The following is a 22654-nucleotide window of genomic DNA, read 5'->3' on the forward strand; positions in this document are numbered from 1 at the left end:
TAGGAAAAACAAAATGGGGTTCCATATTAGCAACCTCTCCTCTAATTAATAATTAATATTACTAGCAAAAAGGCAAAAAAATCATAAAACATAATTTTGGCCAACTTTTAGTTCTTAATACCCCCTGTGCGCCGTCGGTCGGCGCGTGCAAAAGCAGAAATAAATAAATTTTCGTTCCGGTAAAAGCGAGAACGCCGATGAACGCTGGTTGACGGTGCCTGCCTGCTTTCACTGTGAACTAGCCGATTTGATAACACGCTTTAATTTTTCAAGGTTATAAGCGCGAGGCGGCGCGGCGCGGCGCTACTATGTAACCATATACAGGGTATCCCAGAAATAAGTGCAAGTATTTTAACTTAACTGGTAGTATAGTTCAACCCCAGAAACACGCCCATGAGGTTTTTTTCTAAATATTTTTTTGGAAAATTCGGAATTTTTTGAAAATATTTTTGGAATTTTTTTGCAACTTTTTTTAGTTTTTATTTAAAAAAAATAATTTCTTGATAATATGGCAACATAGGTAGTAGATTAAATTTACAAGAAAGAAAATCCAGAAAAGATCCAGTGGTTCTCAAACAAATCTCGAAGTATTGGAAAGAATGTATAAGGACCAAGAACTATTGACTACAATAAAACGACGGAAAGCAGCATATTTTGGTCATATTTTTCGAAATAACAAATATAGTTTCCTACAGCTGATCGTTGAGGGAAAGATTGAAGGACGACGAGGCATCGGGCGTAAACGGTTTTCCTGGTTGCGGAATTTGCGCCCGTGGTTTAATATAGGAGAGGCCAGTGCAATTATCCGTTTGGCTCAAGACAAGGAGGAATTCCAATTGGTGGTCGCCAACCTCCGATGAGGAGAAGGCACATGAACAAGAAGGTTCTCAAAATTTTAGCAAAAAATATTTTTTTTTTGGAAATTTTCAAAGCAAAATAACTCCATTATTTTGGACTTATTTGAAAAACGATAAAGAGAAAATATGTTTCTTTTATCGAGATCTACCACCCTTTAAAATACTTGCACTTATTTCTGGGATACCCTGTTTATAACAATACACGTGATGCGTATACGCAAAGTTGCGAACGATGTCAAGAATAGGTGCCCAGATTGGCGCCGACTACCTGTAAGCGGCAAACCTGCTTGCACTGTGTTCGCACACTAACGCTGTATATTGTATTTTTTTTATCTTGATATAGGTAGCAGGTCGAAGTTGAACTTGATGCGGCAGAGAACAAAAAGTTCCGAATCAAAGACGTCCATAGATAGCGATCGGAATTCCATAGATATTTCTGCGGATGACATCGCAGCATTAAGTTTGGACATATTGCGCAGTAGGGCTGCGCAAAAAAGAAGAGACAGCGAGACAACGAGAAGAGGGTCCGAGAGTGGAACAGGTAAGAAGTTATATTTTTTAAAATTTGTTTCCCCACATTTATTTGTTTTCTCTATATTATTTCCATATTTATTAGAAGATATTTAGATAGATATATTAATTTCTCACTGTAATACACTGTATATTAATAATAATATTGTACATACCTATATTAATTATTGAATATTTGACTCTTTTTTTAGGGAGTATCAAAAATATATCTCTTATTTTTGAACGAAAAAAAAATATTCTGCTATATATTTATAATAATTGTGGAAAATATGATTACACTGTTTTGGAATTAGTACTTACCTACCAATAATTTCAGTCACATTGCATTATACCCTTGTTTATATATTCTTAAAGTTGTTCAACCGACTAGACAAAATGTGCTGCCAACTGGAGGACAAATCGTGAACCTTTCGGGGCGGAGTCAAAAATATCGATTATTTTCGTTATTTTCCTCAGAGTAATGTAATAATATAGCCCGGGTTTCTGCAAACTTAGTAATAATAGTGATCAGCTGATTAAGAAATTTAAACGAAACTTTTATTTTATTGTAAATTGTGGATTATTTTTGTCTGTTATTTTAAGAATTCTAAACCGTATTAACAAAGAAATTATTATTTCGATATGTTGGTACATTATTTATAATTTATGATAATGCTCATTGCTATTAATAAATTTTTAAAGAAAAGTTACATACCTATTTTAGTTTGATTTAATGCAGGTTTATAAAAGAATCATTTCATTCTTAGATTATTTTATTCTAAATTGAGTGCTTTACGAATTTTACGATATTTTTTTTTGAAAACATAAAACTTTTTACATTTTTGATGCCAACTAATATGTCATGGTATTATTGGTATGGGAATTAGCCAAGAAAGAAAACAATTGGCTATAACTTGTAATTTTTCGAAAAAAAAACATATTATACCTATATCGCTGAAAAGTGATCGGGTTTTCTAGGGTTTCCATTTAAAAAAAAAACATAATGTTTGTGTCATATGTCAAAAATGACAGGCTTTAGAAAAAAAAACAGAAAACACAAACTCATTAGGTATGTGATTATCTACAACTTTTATCGATCGATGATATCTTCCGATCGATGATATCGATGATATTTCTCATATAATTTTACATATAAAATGACAACGATCTTCATTTCATAGCCATCGTTGACGCCGTTTTTATTCGATTATACGGTAGATTATAATGGTATTAGAGACAAGTTTTAAAATAGCCAAAATTTGTTTTTTTCGAAATGTCTAGTAAGCCTTGAACTTCTCCGAAAAATCCGAAAGGCGCATATTTATGACCCCACAAAACTGCAATTCTTTCCCCATTTAACCGACTCTCTATCTCCAGTAGTTTCCGAGATACCCATATAGAGAACATCGTAGAAACTCACCTTGTATAGTATTTAGAAACTAACATTATTATTATTTGACTAGATTAATTTGATTAATAAGACTCGATTAATTTAATTTAAAATAAATTTGATCAGATTTTTTTTTCGTATATTCTACTAACAGAAAATCAAAATTATATGATAACGCACTTTTCAACGAAGTTGAAGGAAGATATAGTGTATCTATCACAATACTTAATAGAATTACTACAATTAAAAGAAAAACAAAAAGAAAAAATACCCAAATACCTTCACCTACTACTCATCTACAAAATAAACGAATATAATCTCTTATAACAACACTACACAACTACTTCTTGTATTCTACACTGAAAAAATTATCAAACTTACCAATTAATCAAACAAAAAGAAAAAATAACCAAATTATCCCTTCACCTACTACTTAACTACAAAATAAACTATAAAAACACTACTACTAAAGTATTTCTGGTATTCTACACTAAACATTATAATTAAACTTAAAAAAAATTAACCCAATTTTACACGACAACCACTACAACTACAAAGAAATAAGAACATTTCTTAAAACTAGAAGAAACAGAACTTCGATACGTGCAACCAGTATAATAGATCAAGCGGACAAAGAATATAAAATACTTTAAAAATGTGCATTGAGAAAGATAAAAATATCTCGAAAATTATCTAAACAAACATTTTTTTTTTCTCATCAGTGAAAAACATCGGCCTCGTCGGCCTTGCGGAATTTGTCGGGTATTTACAATGGTCGAATTGTATAATTACCAGCTTTTATAGCATATCTAATAGACAAAAAGTATCTGGTCGATTAGTAACCAATTGGCACAGTCCGAAAATTATCGATTTTTATTTTCTCTGTTTTTATTGGTCGCTTCAAAATTCAGAGTAACAAAAAATATTTTTCTGTAGTAAAAGACTGTGAAATACGCCCCGCCATCTGGTGCTTTACATCCATAAACGTCTTAGGTTGAGCTACTTTAAAAATTCATATACAAGGATTATACTTAACAGTATGATTAATTTAATTACTAATTAATCTGATAACTGACATTGCTAATTTTAAATTAATCAGAATGACCGTATAATATTCAAACACCGATGATATAGTAAATTCCCCTGCATGTATAACATGCGTGCATTATATGTAGATATTAAGCTTGTATTTTTTAATGGTAACCATTAAACAGTAACTACTAATAACTATTAAATATAATAACTTTTGTTAAGTATTTTTATACCGTGCTTGCTTCTTAAATATAAATTTTAACTGTTCTATTTAGTTGCTGTATACAGGGTGTCCCAGAAATAAATGCAAGTATTTTAAGGAGTGGTAGATCTCGATTAAAGAAACATATTTTCTCTTTATCGTTTTTCAAACAAGTCCAAAATAAGGAATTATTTTCCTTTGAAAATTTCAAAAAAAAATGATTTTTTGCTAAAATTTTAAGAACCACTGGATCTTTTCTGGATTGTCTTTCTTGTAAATTTAATCTAATACTTATGTTGCCATATTATCAAGAAATTATGTTTTTTAAATAAAAACTAAAAAAATTACCAAAAAATTTCGAATTTTCAAAAACAAAATTTCGTGGAAAAAAACTCATAGGCGTGTTTCTGGGCTTGAACCATAGATTTAGGAAGAACAGATATCACATTTTGCATTTTAACCCGATCAAACAATCGGAGGTTGACTACGTACTGTAAAAACCAACTGAGATAGAGAAGGCGACATTGCCACATCTCAAATTTGCGCCTATCTACTTAGTTTGATTTGCAGAAAAGGTGACTTTAAAACCTTCACCGGATATCAATAAATCTCAATTTCTTTAATTAAATTTATAGTTTATTTTTAAAGAAGCATGCGTAATAATATGTTATTAACCAGAGGATATATGCGTTACTATTAAAAGACATGTTTACTGTTTAATGTGCTGAAACGTCTAGAACTATTGGCAACGTCGCTGCTAGTCTTCCAGAATGAAATGAGCCGTCCGTCCCACCACCCCTCGCGACGGCCCTTGATCCGTTATAGCGTACTACGTTTAGCTTACGGTGTGTTTGAAGTCGGAATCAAGTCCAAAGTGAACTTTTCAGTGTTTTTCAGTATTTTTGCTTTTGTTTAACGTACTTTTGAATCTGCGAATTTTCAATATGGTACGATTGTGGTACGACAGTGTCAAATGTGTGGAAAAATAAGCTCAAATTACCCGAATTTGTCTTTTCACAGGTAGGTTTCCGCCGCGCCGTAATCGCCGTACATAGGCGTCCCACAAGGGAGCCTCTCACAATTAAAATAATTTCTAATTATATTTGTTGAATTTTGAGCTATTAAAACAAGAACGTAGTAGCCAGTAATTGAATTATAATTCGTCTCAATTACTACTTAACTGTTGTAGATCATAACAAATTTGAATATAAACGTTGCATTTGTTATAACTTTATTATAAGCCAGAAAGTGACATTTTTTTTCTTAAAATTGCGTCATATTTTGGTCATTATATACGATATTCTAAAGGAATTTTGCTCAACAAATAAACAAAGGTGTTTACCCGACCTTTTTTACATTTTATTGCTTTATTATATCTTCCCCTTCGGTCTTGTTTAGACAATTTTTTACCACCGTACAAATACATCTTCCTAGAGTTATTTCTACGGTGTGTTTAACTTTTTTTAGAATGGGACGAACTGTAAATAATTCTTAGGTTACTAGTTTTATACATATCTATATAGAGAGTGACCCAGGCCTCCAAAAAAGCTTTTTACCTATTACCTTTTTTGTTTGTGATTTTTATTTCATTTTTTACATAAGATGCGGGCCATTGTAACGCACACATTTTCCAAATATTTTTTGTCAACATACAGGCTGATTCAAACCGCAATACATATTGTTATACAGTGCAATCTCTCCATTAAGCACAATAAATTTGATTATGGTTGATGAAAGCTACCTTTAGAATCTTGGAATTTTGCTTAATACAATACAGACCGCTTCAATTAGGTAATTCATTCATTTGTGCGACAGAAAATCACATTACTGTGCCGCACATATTTTATACTTTTAATGATAAATCCTTCTATTGAGAGACTAAGAGGTAATTGCCTCGTATCCGAGCCATCATAATACAAGAAGAAGTCCGAAAGTCAAATCTTGTCTTATATTATTCAAAAAAAACAAACACAACTTTCTCACTAAATACATTTGTGATTATTAGGATAGGAAGGTTATTTCAATAAATACAATTCAAAACAAACTATTACAGATGCGAGACTTAGCATTGAAGCTATCGAATTCGCGAACATAACTAATCGTTAGCTAATTACTTAATTTTCAAAAAAGTTCTAAAATTATTTAAAAAAAAAAAAAAAAAAAACTAAAACCTAAACTATCGATCTTGCTAGAGTTAACGGGAACTGTTGCAAATAATGGGCATTATTATCTTAAACTAATCGAAGAATAATAATTTTAAGTTTATATTAACACTCTCTATATTTACCATCATTTGGACCGAAGAATGAAATATTTCTGGCTTTGTGTAGCGTAATTTTTTTCAGGGAAATACGTGAGAATAAAAAGGACTGAGTTTAGAGTTCAAAAAAAGTCACAAGGACAAGTTATTCCAAAAGAGTCGGGTCTCACACCGGTGGGCAACCCTAAGTATTTTCTGGAAAATTGGAAATTTAAAATGCAACATCTACAAACTTTAGTTTGAAAATTGTTCCGCCACCTCATGTTTACAAAAACTGTCGTAAAAATGTGGCATTTTTTACCATTTCGTGTGATTCCTGTGAAAAAAAATTGAACAAAAATGTCACCAACCACAAACCTCATATAGAACTGTTTCGGAAGCCTGAGTCACCCTGTAAATATTCAAAAGTAACTGAAAGTTTATTAGAAGTAACTGAAAGTTTAAAATGAAAATCGACGTTGGAGCGATTTTTTCGAAACATACCTACTAACGTACTTCCACACGATAGCATTTATATGCTGGGGATCATCTTAAATCGACTTACTTCTCATTTATTATTTAGACCTCTAAAAACAGTGAGTGTGTGTAAGAATAAACGTGTATAATGTTTCTCTAATATGAGTAACACTTTTACCTAAGGTAACTTACTTTTACTTTACTTTAATAAATTCTTCCAAAAAACGATACGCCACTGGCCATTAGAACAATCCAAATGCGCCTAGTTGCCGGGTTCGGAAATTTTAGACTTCTCTATCTCTTCTGTCCTTGTTTGACACGTTGGAATGTTTGATACACTACCAACGAGTATTTATGAATGAGATGTTCGGTCTATATTTATAATGTCTTTGGGTTGAACTATACTACCAGTTAAGATACTTGCACTTATTTCTGGGACACCCTGTATATGTACGGGAATATGAATTTATTTAGTTTTGAAATATTTATATTTAAGGTGTAGCGTTCTACCTAAATCTAAAATAATTTAAATTTTAACGAATATACCAAATCAACTGAAGATTTTTTTTGTATTGTGTAGCTTGTGTAGTCTTGGTTAGTGCATATTCTACACACCCCGACATTTTCATTATTTTTTCATTTTATTATAGTTAAAAAAACTTAGAAGAGACAGGCTCTGTTTGTAAATAAGATTGTTGTAACCCCAAATTGAATTAACGAACTATAACGAACTTTCTCTTAACGCTGCTAGCATGTGAATTTCGGACCACCTTTCTCACACCAAAAAGCCTATCTTTCTGCCACATATTCCGGAGAGTAGGTAGGTTGTGTGCCCATAATCTCTCCCCCTCTCCCTCTCTTAAAAAAACCTCCCCCTCCAAACAACAACTACCTCACTTTTTACGTACGTCATCTGAGTGTTTGGAGCTTGTGAATGGTTGAAAAGATTTTAGTTATACAAATTAAATATTCAGGATTTCGAATGTAAAACCTCAGCAAAGAGGTCCTCACCAAAAGAGGGTCCTCACCAAAGATGTCCAACCTAAAGGAGACAAAACTGTTTACATTTTATCGCGATCAAACATCGTTTTTGTTTGAAAACGGAGTATGTTGCTATTGTTATTAATGTTTTTTTTTGGTACCTATAGAAACAGGCCATTCTAGATTGTCCTAAACTTTGAATAAGAAGACTAAGGAAGGAGCATATCAAAAATCTTAGGTACACCGCGATGGGCCTCAAATATGGCCGACTTAAATTCCGGTTTATCAGTGTCGTTCTAATTTTATTTAAAAAAATGCAAAACTAAGGATGTAGTAGACGTGGGGTAGACTCCACAATTTGTTGTTTTTATTTTATTGCTAGAATAAATGTTGGTAGTTATTAAAATTGTTATAAAATATATAATTCTAATAGTAAAATAGATAAGTTATACGCATTTATTAACACAAACATCCGATACGCTACTTAAGCAGGTAAGCCAAATTAACGTATCAAAATTCTTTGACATCTAATCTCTTTGACAAGTAATAAATAAAAAGCCAAAATGCAAGAACAGTAATTTATTTCCCCAAAAATATACAACAACCCTTTCGATATTTTTTGTTTATAAATCCCCTTTCCAAATACAGAATTTTTTTTTAAAAGTTCCAAACCACTTTAACTAAGTTAGGGGCCCTGTAGGACCCCTTTTTGATGATATGCCTTTAAGGGAACTCGAAAACATATTTTACCAGCAAGACGCCTTGATGTTCCTTCAGCCAAAATTTTTGTAGCCAATTTTAAGAATAATTGCAATAGATAACCAAATCCCAGCCGTGGTCGTCGAGCACCGCCTGACTTAGGTGCCAATGATGCTTCTATGGATATATTTGCGCAAGAATAAAGGTTCCTTATTCTTCCGTATAATCTAGACAAGAATTGGAAATACTTAGCAGTTATGAGAGGGTATCTTTCACCCCCCCTGAGTTAATGAATTCCGCGAGAAATGTTCAAAAACTGCCCCGTCTGTCCATAACAGAAGATGGTCGATATGTCACAACACCTATAGCAAAATCTCATGTCTTGGTTTGCTATTTATTTTTTATTGTTATTAGATATAGTTTAAATGTGTTAATGTTGGTTAAATATATTTTAAATTGTTATAAAATTCTGCATCTCTCATTGCAAATATTATTTTCGTTTTAATTGATGCTCACAGCTAGAATTTTTTTGCATTACAGCCGGTGCTGTTCAAAGCCTACTTATTTAAAGCGGGCGAATTTTTATATACTCTATATCTCGAAGAGGAATCGAGCAAAATATCAAATGTATATTTGTCGGTCATAGACCAGAAACAACTCAATAATCAAACAATATCGGTCATTTCAGAAACAACATGAGTCAAAAATTATAGTTTTGAGATATTCATGACTCATGTGGTTTCTGAAGGAATCCGGTATTTTCATAGGCTGCAGTACATTAAGTTAAGGCAAGACTCGTGTTGTTTCTGCACGCAATGGTGCGTTTGCGTATAAAAAGAAGATTAATGTGGAAATATCAATTTCAGAAAAAAATGACTCATGTTGTTTCTGAAATGACCGATTCAAATGTCTTATATTTTTGGAAAGGTAATTTTAAATTATTTTCAATAAAGTAAAAATATACAGGGTGTCCTATATAAAGAATCAAATTTTCTGTTGATAATTCTTAAATTATTAATTTTAAAAAAATTATACTTAAACCATTAAATTTTACGTAAAAAGGTGCTTTGGAAATGTTTTCATAAAAATACAAAATTTTCCATAGCAAAAAAGTTACAGCGATTTGTTAAAAATGCATATTTTTGAAAAACACCCCGTAACTCCGAAACTGTAACATATATCGATATGCGGTTTTCATCATCATGTTTTTGACAAAAATTGAGCTCCAGACACCGACATTAGTTTTTGTCTATCTCCTACAGAAAAGGGTGTTTCCATTTAAAAGCGTCGAATTTGACCCACCCTGTACATTTGTTGCTTTAAAAACAATCTAAAATGTCAATATTCCATGGGTATATTGATAAATGAGGTCTAAATTATAAGAAAATGCATTTTCTTCAAAAACTTGAAGGGATAGGTGAAAAAAAATGGTATAATACAATTTGATAGACAATTAAAGTGTGCATCTGATTCTCCTAAAATATACAGGGCGTTCCATTTAAATTAAAGAAGTTATTGGCGTTTAAATCTAGAAATTATTTAAAATAAATTTGTAGACACTCTGTATAAGGTAGTATTATTTTTATTACTGCAACACAATAACTGATCAATAAATAAACTTCAGTAAATATTTAGTATTAAAAACTTTGATACCCTTGGAGAAATGAAGCCTTAAAATTTTTACTGCAATTTCACAAAATTAAAAATATTTCAAAAACGGTAAGGTTTAAGTATAATAAATATTAATCAAATTTACCTTTATTTTAATCGTAGAAACTAAAAATGTAATAATATACAGGGTGTTCCATTTAAAAAAATACAACTATAATATTTTTTACTTATTTGGGACACTCTGTATCTTGTAAAAATATTTTTAAATTGTAGCTCTAATAGTCCTTCAACGAACCCAAAACTTACAATTTGTAAAAATCTAATCGTTTGGCTACAATACTCCGTGTCGTATGTGGTGAACAACCCTGTATAATATACTATTGTACTTAAATTATAAACATCTTTTCAATCATTCACATCCTTAAGAAGACATTTCCAATACCGAAGTCACGGCATGGTCTTAGTTCATTCATTTAGATGGCATCATTCAGTAGAACTGCTCCTACTCGAACATGTTCAAATCATCGTTTGACTTAATTCTGATGGAAAAACCGTATGTCTAATTTAGAATTCTTTTCTGCATTTATACTTCTATCTTTAGCAAGTTTATAGATTCTGTTGTTTGTATAATTTTTAACTCCTAACTCATACTTAGCATATATTTTTAATATTATTGTATATATGTTTAAAGAAATGTATATTACTAGGTATTAATGTTGAATGAATAATTAGGTTAAGGTATGTACCGTATAATCGAAAAAAAAAACGGCGCTCAGATGTCTTGGAAATGAACATCGATGACATTCTTCATATAATTTTACATTACATATAAAATGACAGCGATCTTCATTTCATAACCATCGCTGACGCAGTTTTTTTTTGATCATAAGGTATTTAGAACTCTACAAGAATCAATGAGTGTCTTGTTTAATAAATATACAGAGTGTTTCTTAATTAAGTACTAATTTAGAAATATTAATTTGTTGTTTATCCCAAGACTTTTCTATAGCGTATGTTCCAATATACCGGAGACAGAACCTTTTTTTACTTAATTAATTAATACGATTAGTTGGTATATAATTTTGAAACACCCTATGGTTATATAAACGTTATTATTCTATCTATATCTCAGAGTAGTGCAAAACAGAATATAATTTCTTATATACAGGGTATCTTTCTTTCCTTCTCGAAATCTTGTTTGCAAATAAAAAGTTACTGAGAAGGATGAATTTTTCAATCAATTTAAAATAATTCTCGACATGCGTGAACACAACGTGTGCTTTTACTTAAGTCAGTCATATAATAAAATACAAATCAACATAATTAAAAGCATACAAAGTATTCTTCCTTGTCGAAAATTATCCTAGCGCCACATTTTTCGTGCCCAACGTGGGACTCGAAAATTAAAAAAAATAATAAGAGCGACACAGAGCGCTAGGAACAAGCGACGCTTCAGTTTTTCATTACTCTGGGACCTAGATTGAATCTAAATTCCGCGCATGCCCCTCACATCTGTCTCCCCTTTTTACGTAACACGACCTTTGTTCCCGTGCACCGCTCGTCAGGCGGCGAAGACACATCCTCCTCCGCCAGCAAGATCACCCTGGGCCGACGCCAGTTCTCGCAGACGCAGTCGGAGCCGGAAACGACCGACGTCCCCCCTTCGGCTTCGGGCAACGTCGGCCCAACTGCGGGCGTTACTTTCACCGAGCCCAAGATCAAGGTGATACCGCCGAGCGGCGGTAGGGGCGCGTTGCTCATGCACATGCACACGGAATATGCGAGTATCACAGATGAGCTGGAGACGGTTTGCGGATTGCTGAGTCCGCCCCCGAAGAGTCCGGGGCTATTGAGTCCGCCGCGGCCAGAGCAGTCGCCGCCAAGTAAGTTTGCTGTTTACGAGAACTTTAAACTGGATGTTATGATACTCAAATCGTTAAGTGAAATATTATTGCAGCCCAACTCTTTCTGGGATGCTTCTAGAGCCTCTAGGTATTCTCTCTAATTATATTAAAAAAAATTATATATTATTTATTGATTAAGAAAATATTATCAATATTGCATAACTTAAATAGAGAAATGTCAGGTCTTACTAGTATACAAAAGATACAGCTAATACTCATCACTTTGATCGGCCAGAATCACAGACTGCCACCAGGCTACAAAACTAACTACACCCCCTCTATCTTCTGTGTAATAAGCCTTACCATCGCTAGCGGTTACGTTGTTATTTACAGTGGAGTTACACAATAAACGGTTTTTTAACAGTTTATTGTGTATCTACTAGCGATGACCGCAATGAACTTAAGCTTCATTTACACGCATCTGATCACGTGGTTTGTTTTCAATGTTTATTTTCAAACAAAGCTAAAACATCCACGTTATGTAAATAACTTTTGACCGGCGCCGGCGTTAAACCCTTAGATCTATTAAACCACACGTTGGTCTTATATGTACCAATTTCGTTTTGCTGGCTGAAATTAAATTTTACATAATTTTTTCTACATTAATAATATGTCTAAACAGAAAAGGAAAAAACGTACTATTTTAGGGTCTCTGGTAATATCTGAGATTTTATAAACCTCGTTCATTTTTGTTGAAGAGACATTAGATACATTTGACTATCTGATCTAACTGAACCAATCGCCAATCTTTCTTTTTTGTAGCCTTGTGTAACACAAAAATGGACCTATTTTAATACAATAAATTAATAATTTGAAAATATTAAGCAAGGTAATAACTCATTTTTCAATCTATTTAATTGTTTTAAATTATAGTTATTGAACCAAATCCATATGAGGATTTTAAAAGGTGGAATCTAATTTAAATAAATATATCCTTTAATCATAAGAAGTGTCTCTCTGTTTTTCAATAGTTTATATTACTAAGAATATTTTAAATTTTAAAACTACCAATGTTTTATTTTTTATTTTTCGATATTACTTTTATAAATAATGTGGAATCAGTGGGATAGAAATGTATATTTACAGTTTTTAAAATTAAAAAAAATTGTTTCACAAATCAATTTGTGAAACACAAATGTGTAAATACAAATAAATTTTGTGCCGTTCTTTAACCCGATTTTTCTCTGCTTTAACTGTGTGAGATCTAAGCAGACTACAAGTTAGACGCGCGCAGCGTCCAAGTGTATTTGATCCAAGTAAAATTGTACCCTGTCAACCGGGCTTTATGCTTAGAAGTTAGAATATTGTTACCTTATAGTTTTACCTTAAGCGACTATGATCTGGGTATCATGATAAGTTTAAAGTTCTTGGGTTGTGGCGGTAGTAGATGGTGGCTGTAGATATTACGTAGTTTATGTTACTAGTTCGTTTGTAATATCACCAATTAATTTTACACATACCTATATGTATATTAGCACGTTACACATACACATCTTTATACGTCATTACTTTTTACATAAATAATAAAGTAATTTTAAGTTAGTCTTTATTTTGAAATCGTGTTTATTTTATTACATGATTGTAATGATTTTAGATTATTTTTTTATTATATTATTATTTTTATTTGTATTATATTTATATTTATTTATTATTGCTCAATAATTGTTTGCCATAACCTTTTTCATATTACACCTGCCATTTGACCTTTTTCATATTACACCTTATTGTTTCCAATATCCCAATGGTCCACCCTCCAATTAGGACACGCTATAAATTGCCATAGCTGATTGTAGAATACTGAAGTATCCGTAGCAGTATATACTAACCCAAGTAGCATTTTCACGACTTGCGACCACATGTTTACTAAACACAACGTTGGATTAGTTACAAAAAATAGTTAGCTCTGTACCCTTGGGTATTAAAATAAATGTAAACGTTGTTGTAACGTTGTGCCGACGTTGAACTAGTACTACAACAAAGTAAAAGCTTCTGCGACGTCGAATAAACGTTGTCTTGCAACCTTTTTTGCTTAAGTGATCTTTAGGTGATTCGGAAAACGTAGTTACAATGTTGGGCAGTAAACAGTTTTCCGACGTCACTTTCAGGACCAATTCCAAAGTTATGCAAACGTCGTCTGTTTTACTAATTCCAACGTTGTTTAGATTTCCTTATTCTTACGTTGATAGGACGTCGAGCCACTACCTTTTTGCAACTGTATTGAACCATAACCTTAAATCTTAAATTTTCACTTCATTGTTCTGTTCAGTCAGACAGTTCAGTGCTGTTTTTGTTTTTATAAAAAAACTTAATTAAAATGGGACGTAAGAAAGGCACATATAAATAAATTTAAATATACATCGACATATTACCGATACTTTATCTACTCCCTCGTTTATTTAGAATATAGAGGGCGGCACAAGCTAGACTCTAGGATGACTAAATTAGGCAATCTTGCGACTAGTATACTACCTGTTAAGACTGAACTGCGACTTTATTAGTCCAGTATGCGACTATACTCGAACTACTCCATCTTAATCTTCAAAACAACAAAGTGAAAGCCGCCATGTTGTTGAATAAGAAAATGTTTCGTTCCTGAAATAGCAATTCCTGCTTTTTTAATGCATTAACTTGACATATTTGACCCTAAACAACGCGCGGAATTTTTTTTCGACTTCGAATAAATTATTCTCATTTTATTAAAAAAAAATTTAAGAAATTTTTTAAAACTTCTTTAATTTTAAGGCCCATTAGTATTTTTCAAAGTAGAAACAATACATTTATCAATAAAGTTGTTTGCGTTTAACTTTTTTGTCTTGGGTAACGAGTTAGAATTTGTTAAAGTGTTTCAATAATTATGATCTTCAAACATCCTCCACACTTAAATACTTTTGTTTTGTTTTCCTTTACTGCCATCCGGCATATGTCTCTAACTAAATCATAAAAATAATATTTTTACTATAATTATCCCAATTTAGGATAAAACGCGACTTAGACGCCATATTATTATAGTTTTGTATTTCTGTGAATTAGGATTTTAAACAACGTTGCAGTTTGTACTAAATTAGGCTGCTAGCCAATGTAGGTATCCAACGTCGTTTCGACCCAAAAATTATTCTCCAAACTAGTGCAGACTAGGGTTGGCACGAGGTTGTGCCGACGTTGCGCCCCGACGTTTGGTCGCGTGACACAACGTTGTCCCGACGTCCAAATGCTGCTTGGAAAGTATTGAATTTAAAGCTGCTGTACTGTAAGAAGACGATAATATGAGGATCTGATTTTTGTTGTTTATTGATTTTTTTTATCGCTCATAAAGGTTTAAATCATCAAGGATCATAAAAGTCTTTTCGTATGATGTTCTTGTCGCTAACTGTTGTTTTTTGTAGGTACGCGCAAGCGCAACCCGTCGGAGATGTCCAACCCGGAAATAGCGATCAACTTTGAGAAAGAGCACCTGCGCAGCGCGGAGGAATCCGACTACATGGTCATGGAGAACCTGATCCAGAGGCGGTACGAGCACGAAATGGACGACTCGGACGGCGAAAAAGATGAAGATCTGGGCGAGGGCGGCAGCAGGCCTACAACTAGAAATCCCGCGTTGCTCAGTGTCGTAGCGGAAAGGTATGACACAGTAGATATACCGATTTGGTCATTTTAGAAGTGCGGTCTGGATTTTAACTTGTAAGACAGTGATGTAGGCAGCTTAATGGAAAATCAAATGTATTAAAAAGAGATATATTTTATATTGCATTTTCCACAGTAAATTTTTATCAAAACCACCCGATGATTTTTCTCTCGTATTTTACCGTTGAAAGAGCCATATGAAATAATACCGCGGGTATCTGCGAAACCGTTAAAAAATGTTAAATACCTACTGTAAATACAAAAAATGTTCATTTTTTAATTCCCCATCTAACAAAGAATTAATATACAGGGTGTTCTGTTTATTCACTTTAGTTATATTGAAAACACTTCGCGATTTTGCCAAGTATGTTTATATAGTCTGTCCAACGAGAAGATCCTTGACAGTGATAGATGTGTCTGTCATTTTAATTTCAAAGTAGTTTATTTTATTTCACAAAGTAATAAGTTGGTGCAACTGGAACGCATAGCAGGAAATTAATATATGTATTTAAAATTTGACTGACAAGTAACTTCAAAATATTATGAGAAAAACTGTATAAAACTGAAAAAATGTAATCGAGTTATCTTATTTAATAAAAAAAGGTACGTGTTAATACAAAACAAACAACTACATACCAAAAATATATAAAAGAACTATTTCTTGCTTTAAAGCTTTATATAAACTTCCTGCATTTATGATTATATTTACTCAATATAACTTATGCAACAAATACAAATTTGTAATATTCCGCAGCAATAAATAAAACAACATCAATAAAACAAACTATTTTATTAATAATAACACTTACCAAATTTTATACCTCACAGGTTGATTAATTAACTTTAATCTTAATTTTTTTAAACCAGTACCTTTTGACATTATTTTTCTGCAGTACTAAAATCCATTATTTATCTATCGTGTGATGTCGATATTTTACAGCTACTCCAGTTTTTAGTATGTGTTTAGTTTGATCCTTCTACCATATTCGAGATTCACTTATCTACGACGAGATGGTATACGAACTTTATTGGTGGCTGCTTTGGTGGCTGTATAAGACTTTCTGCCTGGGCAGCGAGTATTAACCATAAACTGTGCTCTGGGTTCTACAGTTAATTTTCACTCGATTTTTCTTCCGCTTGACTTCAAAAGACACAAAACACACGTAATAACACGAATCAAAATGCATCATCTTCCAAAACGAAGGGTATTTGACAGAAGTTGTCACAAAATTATAACCTTTAATTTGGCAAGACTTTGACAAGCGTCAAAAATCTAAAGGCGAGTTCATACGCATCGGCGTCCGTTTGTCGTTCATCGTTCCGTCAAACCAATAAAATTGAAATACGTCTGTCATTTTTTAAATAAACCAATAAAACTGGTTAAAAACAACAAGAGACGACGTATGACGGATTTATATTTAAACCCATCCACAGTTAACTTAAAAATTATTAGAAACTTTTTTTAGTAAAATAAATAGATTGGTATGGGACGTCATCTGCTTTTCTTCTGTCATCGTCTGTCGAAATCTTACCTGAGAAAAAAAACAGAGTATATATTTTATTGTCTTTTTATCCAGTAGTTTGTATTAATGAACTTTATCAATGCTTCTCTTTTGCAGGACGAGTTCGTGGCCAGCCAGACAACAAACACTCAAAAGATCTCAGGCAGTGGACGGTGAGCCTCCCGGTTTAGGTACAGTGTATTATTTTGAGACCGACGATATCCAGTCAGATTATTGAATGTTCTATTATTTTATTTATGTCAATTTTTATGTGTCATTTCTTGTCATCAATTTTATCCTTTAAAGGCCGATTCCGTCCATTCTCGGTCCTAATTTATTGAAAATTTATTTCGTCATATAAAATTTGTATATTAAAATATTTTATTAATTATTCTTGCTGTAGAAAAAGCAAGAAATTTTATTGCAATTTTATTAATATTTATTAGGCACAAATTTTTAGTTGAATTTTTTTGTCTCGTATATAAAAATATTATATTTTTATTTATTCTTGTTATAAATTTGGAAGCAAGAAACTTTTTAAAAACGCTTTTTATTAAATGTTAAATGAATTTTAACGTGTCGGTCTAGAAATGAATTATTGTGCTTTTGTGTTTTGTAATGTATATCAGTAGCGAAATAAACACGGAAGTAGATTGTTTTTGCTTTTTATATTTTGATTGTTCCTTTATCTTTGTCATAGGGTAAGAAATTATATAGAGATGGTCCGTCATAATGTTTATAGAGAAATCAATAATATTTGAAATTAAATCTGCCTTTTGTTTAGTTAAAACTACTATTTTCATTACATTAAAATGTTACAACGACCTCCTGAAATCCAGCTGTTAAAACATACAATGACAATTGGTCTTTATATACAGTGTGATTCCTGTAAGTCGGTCTTGCTTTAAGGGAATGATAGGGGCGTCGAAATATTAATTTTGATATAGCACACTAGAGGTCGGAAATGCCTCTTAGTTTGCGAACACAGTGCAAGCAGGTTTGCCGCTTATTGGTAGTCAGCGCCAATCTGGGCACCTATTCTTGACATCGTTCGCAACTTTGCGTATACGCATCACGTGTATTGTTATAAACAGGGTATCCCAGAAATAAGTGCAAGTATTTTAAAGGGTGGTAGATCTCGATAAAAGAAAAATATTTTCTCTTTATCGTTTTTCAAATAAGTCCAAAATAATGGAGTTATTTTACTTTGAAAATTTCCAAAAAAAAAATATTTTTTACTAAAATTTTGAGAACATTTTTTTTTCTTCTTCATGTGCCTTCTCCTCATCGGAGGTTGGTGACCATCAATTGGAATTCCTCCCTGTCTTGAGCCAAACGGATAATTGCACTGGCCTCTCCTATATTAAACCACTGGTGCAAATTCCGCAACCAGGAAAACCGTTTACGCCCGATGCCTCGTCGTCCTTCAATCTTTCCCTCAACGATCAGTTGTAGGAAACTATATTTGTTATTTCGAAAAATATGACCAAAATATGCTGCTTTCCGTCGTTTTATTGTAGTCAATAGAGAACAACGGCATACGGTCGAGTCGGCCTACAAACACGTAAACGTTTACGTACGCATGCGCATTTCTTATATTTTTTATTTTTTATACACGTAAAAGATTCTTTACGTCTACGTCTACGTGCCAGCAGCGGCCGACTCGACCGTATGCCGTTGTTCTCTAATAGTTCTTGGTCCTTACACATTCTTTCCAATACTTCGAGATTTGTTTGAGAACCACTGGATCTTTTCTGGATTTTTTTCTTGTAAATTTAATCTACCACCTATGTTGCTATATTATCAAGAAATTATTTTTAAAAAATAAAAACTAAAAAATTGCAAAAATTCCAAAAATATTTCTCAAAAATTCTGAATTTTCAAAAAAAGTATTTAGAAACCCTCATAGGCATGTTTCTGGGCTGAACTATACTACCAGTTAAGTTAAAATACTTGCACTTATTTCTGGGACCCTGTATATGGTTACATAGTAGCGCCGCGCCGCGCAAAAAAAATGAAAGCGTGTTATCAAATCGGCTAGTTCACAGTGGAAGCAGGCAGCACCGTCAACCAGCGTTCATCGGCGTTCTCGCTTTTACCGGAACGAAAATTTATTTATTTCTGCTTTTGCACGCGCCGACGGCGCACAGGGGGTATTAAGAACTAAAGGTTAACAATTTGCAGAAAAAGCACTACAAACAATTCCACTATTTTTATAATCTTAGAAATATTCAGAATACACTCAAGATAATTCATACTTTTAACTGAAATATATTATTTATTTGACAGTCAACTTACGACTTAAAAAAGCTAATAACTAATAAACGTGCTTACATTTAGTATTTATAGATTTGTATTCAGTTAAGATAAAAAATGAAAATAAAAAAATATCACTTTTGGCCAGGTTTATAGACCAAATACACCTATGTGTGGCCCCGGCGAGGCGGGCGCGGCGTTTGAATATGGTTTGGTTAGGTTAGGTTAGTTAATCAAGTAAATTTCCTCTTAATTATCTACTTCCGAATCCTTCTCGCATCTCCGAAATAGCCATATACAATACACGTGATGCACATACGCAAAGTTACGCATCTGTGTATTGTTATATGGCTTTTTAGGAGATGCGAGATGCGAGCGATATTTGAAGATGCGAGTGGTCAAGAATATGTCCCCAGAGACGGCGCTGGTTGCCGGAAAGCAGAAACCTGCCTCCACTATGTTCGTACCCTTACGCAAGATACAGGGTGCTAAAGTTTTTGAAAAATTGAAGATATTCTTTAATAGTTTTTAACAGTTAAAGGTATCGTTATAAAATTTTATTATAGGGCCTACCTAACAGAGACACTTCAAATTTAAAAAGAAGAGATTTTAGTTTCAACCAGTTGCGTAGATGTGTATTTTTTTCAATAAAAAAAATAGTACGCCACTGTTAAAAAATAAAAATTTCAGAGATTTTTTTATTTACTTGGTTTATTTCCAAGAAAAAATGTCTCTTGCAACTTTCTCCTATCTAAAACGGGCCACAGATTATACGATTTATCGTACTACAAGTTGTACAACATCAAATCGTTTCGACCGTTGGATCAATGGTTGGATAGTTAGTGGCTTTGTAGTACTACTTGTAGTAAGACAAAGTCGTATCGTACGGAAGTATGGCATGCAGAAAATCTGTAGTACAACGCAGTATATACGATCGATTTGATGGTTTGTGTGCAAACCCTATGTGTCGCAGACAGATCGTTTACATTTTTCGTTGCACATGGTTAAACAATCTCTTAAAAGCGAGAAGTTTTGGGCAGAATTTATTGAAATTTATCATAATCAACCTTGTTTGTGGGATGTGAAAAGTAAGGAATACCTAAATAAACAAAAAAGAAATGCCAGTTATGATATCCTACTGGAAAAATTAAAAGAAATAAAAGCAGATGCTACAATAGAATTCCTGAAAAAGAAAATTAATAACTTTCGGACTGTTTTAGACGTGAATTAAAAAAAGTAAGTAAATATGAATGTGCAGGTTGTTTGTTTATAATTTGCTTGTAGGGTTGTTATTCTAGGCACACAATAATAATTTACATAATATTTATTTAAATCGACTGGTTCATTAGCACTTATTTCACGTAAAAGGTTCATATGAGGGTACAGTTGCCGTTTTTGTAACCAATTTTTGCACCATTTTCTTCTTTTTTTGGGCTGTTCTTCGTCTTCGTCTAACAAAACTAACAAAATTGCAGCTAGAAGTCCTTTTTGATAAATTCGATGTCATGTTGACGTTGAACACAATAGAATTAAAAATGAATGCAAAATAAAACTACTACTTGTTGGTGATTAACATCAAATGGTAGTTTTAGTTAGTGAATAAACGCGGATCCGATCTGTCGTTCCAGCGGTTGCACAGTGCTTCGAACATATGGCTCTAGAGGACAAAAATGCAGAACTTCTCTTTTACTGTAGGTAATTTATTCAAACTAGGTTTATTTGACACAAATGATGAGTACTCTCATTGTACTAAATGATGATGTTCTTAGTCCCACGATATGAAAAAAAATCTTATAAATAATAAAAATGTTAGAGCTGTGTTCCATCTAAGGAAATAATAATTTATAGTATGAAAACGGTGTAAGTATTAAATAAATTCCTGTGATAAAAAAGAATTGAAATAACATTAGAACATGATTCCTACAATATAAGTCTAATATAAGATAAAAATGTTTTTCTTTAATGAAAAGAAACATTAATGATATATTTAATTAAAAAAAAACTTTGATACTATAAATTTCTATTTAGGGACAACAAAATGTATAGATCAAAATTCTCTGATTGGGCAAAGATATGTAGATGACATTTTTTGTATTTGGTCAGGCACCGAGAGAAATTCTAAACAGTTTTTTAAACATAAATTCACTCAACTGAGAATCAACTGCTGACAGAATCTTCCTCCCAATTTTATAGTATCCAAATCACAGGTAGATGAAGCAGTATCCTCACATATAAGATATTTCTGAAACGTCATTTCTAATACACTGGTTCGCGTTGTTACTGTTCTTTTGTTGCTGTGAGGCTGTCTGGATGTTAACAGTTACCTCCTTTAATAGACCATATCCATATATTAGTTTTTTCCTTTCTTGGGTATGAGGTTTTATAATAAAATTGAAAGATGGAATATTTTTTATGCGACGTTTCAGCTTCAACATAGTGGGCTTTTCAGGCACAAGTGGTGCCTCATTTGACTCAGAAGATATTCATCAATATCTAATAAAGAACACATTTTTTGAAATACAAATAATTTTCTAGTTCTTGTCCTTATGATCAAGTCAAGTATTAACTAGATCAGCATTGTTTATCAATTTTACTCCATCTGAAAAGTATTATAAAATAAAGTTCGTCGCAAGCAGACGCAGGTGAACCTATACAAAAAATTAAAAGTGTATGAATATGACGGGTATAGGTGGATTGCAATGATTGTGATGCCGTGTACATAGGCCAAACAGGTAGAAATTTAGATATAAGGATTAAAGAACATGTAAAGTCTATTAATAATCTCCAGCATAGTTCTGGTCTTGCAACTCATTGTATAGTAAATAACTACAAAATTAATGAAAACTCAATTAAGTTACTACACAGAGAAAACAGACGTTTAAATTACATTGAACAGTTAGAAATACTAAAATCTGTTAAAAAACGAAAAAATATTCAATAAATACGATATGTTTTGATATGTTTTTTTTTAAATGCCTTTTGAAGTTTGAAAACATAAAATTTTTACCCATTTAAGAATCATCTTAAAAAATAAATAAAAACTAAACAATCACGAACTTGTTTTAGAAATAAATTTAAAGTACATACCTTGTTTTAACAATATCCATAGTGGCTTTCAATTAAGTACGTACCCGTTTAACTCCATATACAGAACTACTATGAATGTATTCTTTTCAATTGATAAGATAATGATCGTAAAAATTCATTTTTAGGTGAAAAATATTTGCTGAGTAACAAAAACGCTGGTTAAGCGGTTTTTGAAAAAATAATATACAAATGGGATGGTTGAACATTGCTATAAGTATTAAATTACATATTCAGATATGAAGTAAAGTTTAAATTTTTTTCGATTTTGTCCATGGGACGAAGCACT

At 32.4% G+C, this 22654-nt stretch overlaps 1 protein-coding gene across 1 annotated transcript in view; it reads left to right on the plus strand.

Moving 5' to 3' along the window:
• The window catches only part of LOC115890402 (transient receptor potential cation channel trpm-like), a 134586-nt gene that overhangs the window by 103773 nt on the left and 8159 nt on the right, over positions 1-22654 (plus strand). Inside the window, exons 22-25 of the mRNA XM_030910630.1 lie at positions 1201-1398; positions 11564-11881; positions 15286-15520; positions 17143-17216. Of these exons, the coding sequence (XP_030766490.1) occupies positions 1201-1398; positions 11564-11881; positions 15286-15520; positions 17143-17216 (825 nt within the window). The remainder of the gene's footprint in view (positions 1-1200; positions 1399-11563; positions 11882-15285; positions 15521-17142; positions 17217-22654) is intronic.

The sequence above is a fragment of the Sitophilus oryzae genome, unplaced genomic scaffold, assembly GCF_002938485.1.
Source record: "Sitophilus oryzae breed Bouriz unplaced genomic scaffold, Soryzae_2.0 scaffold_864_pilon_pilon, whole genome shotgun sequence".
Classification (NCBI taxonomy): Eukaryota; Metazoa; Arthropoda; class Insecta; order Coleoptera; family Curculionidae; genus Sitophilus; species Sitophilus oryzae.